General features: G+C 41.7%; 1 protein-coding gene across 1 annotated transcript in view; it reads left to right on the top strand.

Annotated features, from left to right (window-relative positions):
- Positions 1-1,138: 1,138 nt before the first annotated feature.
- The window catches only part of LOC111340011 (uncharacterized), a 36,374-nt gene continuing 32,426 nt past the window's right edge, over positions 1,139-5,086 (top strand). The window contains exons 1-2 of the mRNA XM_088738821.1: positions 1,139-1,702; positions 3,031-3,418. Coding sequence (XP_088594947.1) covers positions 1,228-1,702; positions 3,031-3,418 — 863 coding nt within the window. The 5' untranslated portion in view covers positions 1,139-1,227. The remainder of the gene's footprint in view (positions 1,703-3,030; positions 3,419-5,086) is intronic.

Genomic DNA, 5,086 nt, shown 5'->3' with positions numbered 1-5,086 from the left:
TGTTCTAGTGCAAAACTGAGAGACTAAATCAGAAAAACCACTCTGTCTGCTGTTAACTGAAGTTAAAGCGGTCATGGTTTATGACAGAGAACCTAAACTTTTATTGACGGGGTCTACAAATAAAATAAATTTTAACATAAATTCCGCGTGTTATTATAGCCAGATTAATTTTTAAGCGGCCTTTCTTTGAGTAACGAGTCGGAAAGCGTTTGAGGCAGTGTTCGTCAATCGATTTTTCCGCGTCCTCAAGTTTCAGGGCAGAATTTTGTATTCGGTTTCCGGGCATTGTCACGAAGCACTAGAAGAGAAAAGGATCCTACGCAAAGTCGGTTTTAGAAATGCTTTGTAAAAACCAGCATGTGCTTTCCAAACTTTTCGGCATGTTGAGGCTACTGATCCCCTGGAAGGGGGCGGGGGTGGGGTGGCGATACTTAGAAGAGAGGTATAGAAGGGTGCAAGGAAAAACTACCGTCTACAAGTGGTAGGCTGCGGGGTTACTTAAGAGAACAAAGGAGAACAAAAGCTTCTTAATTTGGAAGCGAACTATTCTGTTGTCTTCTAGCGATAGTATCGTTTTCCTTGTGAAAGAGGATATCGCTTTTGTTAAAAGAAAGGGTAAAGATTTAGAATTCAACGGGGGGTGGGGGCACCGAGTGCTGCTCAATTGCTTCCTACTAAGAAAAAATTTGATAAAAACAATCGTCATCTTGGTTAGCAACTTGTCCGAACTTGCCTTGATTACGGGGGCACACGGAAAATACCTTGTGTCGTGTTAAGAACGCACATGCCAGAGTTTATGTGGGTGGCGAGGCTAATTTAATTTGTATGCTTTGAAAGATTACGGTTGCATATTACCTCTAGCTGACCCACTTTTTTCATGCCCTCAGAACCTTCATTTCTAGGGCAACGAGCAAATGCTTAACAGAATTTTTTACCAGCTTGTTGAGAAGGAACCAGGAGAGCTAAAAAGGGATTTTTTTTCTCCGTAATTAAAGAATAATTCGCAATCCCAGACGTATCGTGCCGCCTTTTACGTGAGGGTGTTCACGTATAAACGGGTCTAGCCCTAATCCTCGCTTTGACGCGTGGTTATCAGCAGGAAGTCAGGCATGCCCTTGGTGTCTATTTTGATTGCAACTATATCTGGTTTACAATCGTACTTAAAACATCGATCTGCAAGGAATATCGTATTATTTCTGCCCAGCAGGCTTAACCGATGCAGCCGAAATGAGAGCAAGAATGTTCAAAGCTGCAAGTTTTGTTCGTTTACTTGTCTCGGCCGTGATTCTGGCGACGATTCTGGTCGTAACACCTTGCCGAGGTCAACAAAGATGTTATCCGTTGACTATTCCTCTCTGTAAGGGTTTATCGTACAATACCACAATACTGAATCCCACGATGCAGCAGCAAGTGTCTCGCGAACTCGCTCGATTCTCTCCTTTGCTGAAGATGGCTTGTTCAGACGATTTAGCACTTTTTCTTTGTTCCTTGTTCGCGCCAATTTGCAGGCTGTCACAGACCCCTATTCGTCCGTGCCGCTCGCTTTGTAACAGTGTAAGACGCGGTTGTGAGGAATCTTTGAAAACCATGGGCTTCACGTGGCCGGAGCCTTTCGACTGCGATAAATTTCCAGATGAGACCGATAAAGACCTCTGCATTGTTAAACCCACCCTTAAGCCGCTAATAACGGAGACAGCCAAGGGTGAGTTTTCTTAAGCTCTTTTAATTTTCTGTTGCCATTATTGATTTATTTTTACGTGTTAATTGGGGGTTTACTAATAAATTGTGAGATATGTTCCGGCATACAGCTCAATAACATAGGTTAGCGGCAGAGCGCAAATAAATTTTAGGGTTCAGTGTGAGGTACTTGTTAAATGGTGTTACTTGCGTGACATAAGATATTGCCAAATCAGTTGCGTCAAAGTTAACTTTAACAGACGTCGCCCCTCTCGTAGGCTGGGTATCTTGCAGGCATTAAAAAAACATTAATCTATGTTTATTTTTACTGCCTATTGGTTCCTTATGTAATTATCCATTGATTGAGGGGTTCTGGTTTATCGCCAGTCTTTACAGTTATGGGTGTAATATGAGCTTTATCAAAATAAATTTTCGGCATGGCTAACACCATGCTCCTCTGCTTTAAAGTGCACTACAAACCGAACTTATTTTGGGTTCGTCACACGATTGTGCTCTGTCTTTGCACGATTCACAATGATTTAGAGTGAAAAATTAACAAATTGAAGACAACAGATTTACCTTTACTTTTTTCAGCTTGTTCTAGATTGCTAGCTGAACGAGTGAATGATTTCCTGAATGATCGGACGGTGTAATGGTCATGCTTGCGTAATGATTGAACAGGACTTGTCATGTGCGCGCACATTTGCCGAGTTGTTGTTGTTTTTATGAAAAGGTGTAACTGATGGCTGGTTTGTTTTTCAAATTTTGTCATAGTTTTTATTAATTGGTAACAGGACCTCCTGTCGTACACAGTCGTGATTACAGACCAGATTGGACTCCACTTATCCTATTAGGCCTATTACCATGACGGATTGATTGAGTAATAATGAAAACAAGGTTGAGTGCAGTTCAATACGTATAAATGGTCGTACGAGTGAAAATCGGACGACCTCAAAGCGGGAGCATGATTTGTTAATCACGAGTATAATTAAAGACAGATTTGGACGAGACAAAGTCCTGTTAGCAATTAATCAAACCTATGACAAAATTAGAGAAAGATACTAGACATTGGTTGTACCTGTTCTTAAAAAAAAAAAAAAAAAAAACAGTGACTTGGTAAAATGCGCGACCACAGCGCGCGCACCTGATGCTTGCTGTCCAAGTGCACAAGCATGACGAGCCAACTGTCCAATTAAGCTTGAAGCGTACACTGTCTGATTAATGCTCACATTGGGCTTGTGATAACCAATCACGTTCGAAAATTTTGTTATAGTTTTGATTAAATGGTTACTTGATGGACTGATTGACTAATCCTTTGAATCACTAAACAATTTTTGTATCACTTTGTATCAGATACCCCTGGATTCCTCCTTGTCGCAAACCGTAAGGATATCCTCCGTGTGGAGCTGGACCCAGTTGCACACAAAACTCTGGTCCCACGTCAGATGGCAGCTGTAGCTATCGATTTCGACTTTGGCACGGGATTTGTTTTCTGGACTGACGTAGCTGAAGGCAATATCCAGCGTGTACCGGTCGATAACGGCGGAAATACAGAGGTGTTGATAGATGGTCTTGTATCGCCTGAGGGACTGGCTGTTGATTGGATGAATAAGAAGCTGTATTGGACCGACACGGGGACAGATACGATTGAAGTGGCGGGCTTCGATGGCGGCCATAGAATGGTTCTGATTAATACAGGACTGAAAAAACCGAGAGCTCTCGTTGTACACCCCAGTGCTGGGTAAGTGTCGTGTTTGTTATCATAACTGTCTACACCCTAACATCAGTTTGCATATTCTCCTTGATGATTGATTGATGATCGTTTAATTCCATACCCTCGCAGCTAGGGATTAATTGCAGTATGGGTCAGTATTACATAGGTACGACATTAAATATACATCTTATTGATATCGAACAGTAACAAAATTATTAAGCTTAAGTCTGTCTGTGGCCCCTCTAAACCGATCTATTCGAACATTGCCGGCTCGCAAAGAATAACCATGATGCACCTCTATGGTGCGAGGAAGGATGTAACTTATAGGTTCAGTCCTCCTCGCCCCAGCAATGAACCTGGAACACAGTTCAGCTCTGTGAACCACGAGGGGTTGCAGCCGAACCTCACTAAGGCCAAATCCATAGTCAAGACGGGGGGAGATTATCCTAAGTGCTTTCCGTTGTACTGACTCGACGAGCTCATTAAGGTACTCAGGAAGATATGCGCAGACAGGGGCCACGTACTCCAAGACCGACCGTATTAGGGAGCAATAAATAAGCACTAAATCAGTCTGGGGTACTCCTGCCTTCCCAAGCACCCTAAGAGCATAAATGCGCTTTCTCGCTTTCTTCACAATGTACTCAATATGGCTGATCCAGGAGAGATCTGAAGAAATGTAGACACCGAGTAACTTCTAACTCTCTACCTGATTGATATTAGTACTCCCAAGAACTAAGCCTTGAAGAGAGGCAGGCAGATAATGAAGAAAGCTTACTTGGAGCTTTTTACATTTGTTACGAGGATCGAATTATCTTCATTGAATCTGTCACGCAATCCCAGACTTATCTAGAATTATCTATAATCTGTAATATTCCAGAAACTTCTTTCATGTGACTCAGCAGTTCCAAAAATAGTACAACTTGTAATACGCTATAAATAGTAATAGAACATTCTAGATAACTAAAGTAAATGTATAAAAGCTGGCTTGTGAGAAGTACAAAAAGATTTGCCCGAGGGCTTACCCTCGTGGCTTGCTGACTGAACTATTGGAGGCTATGATATGACGACGCTATGACCTTTTGACCTTGCGATATTATCGGAGAGAAGAAAGAGATGAAAAAGACGATAGTCGAGAGAGGAAGAAGATAGAGAATACAGAGTTTACTATGGAGTCCTCGGAAGAGTTTGTGTACAAGGAAAGAATGCGATAAATCAAGAAAGCCAAGCGCTGTGGTCTTCAGTCGGCGGAAGTTGGAATTGGAAGTTGATCAAGACGATGAACACTTCTACGGCTTGAAGGATTGTAACCCTGCTTTATGAACTGCTTAACTTAATCTTTAACCTAAGTAAATTAGACAATGTAAAACTAATTAAATAATAGTTAAATGGGTAACTGCTTGTTGTTACATTTTTGTTGCGTGCCATATATCGTACTCGGGAGTCTATTTTCATAGATGCTTTGTTAGCGGACATTTGTTGGTCATTCGTGCACGTAACACATTTCTTAGGGTTTAAGCGCATTCCCCGTACTGAAGCAAAATCCCTAATCTCGTTAACAATAAATTGTAAATAACTGGGGGAGCATCTAGGAATTATTTCAAAAACTGTGGTGTCATCAACATACTTTAGTCGATTTGGCCAGCTAGACACTAGGCGATTGACAAGAAGAGCAAATAGTAGCGGGGCAGATTTTGT

Source organism: Stylophora pistillata, chromosome 11 (assembly GCF_964205215.1).
Source record: "Stylophora pistillata chromosome 11, jaStyPist1.2, whole genome shotgun sequence".
In the NCBI taxonomy this organism is placed as follows: Eukaryota; Metazoa; Cnidaria; class Anthozoa; order Scleractinia; family Pocilloporidae; genus Stylophora; species Stylophora pistillata.
Note: the sequence above shows the minus strand (reverse complement) of the source record. Positions and strands in the feature narration are given on the sequence as shown.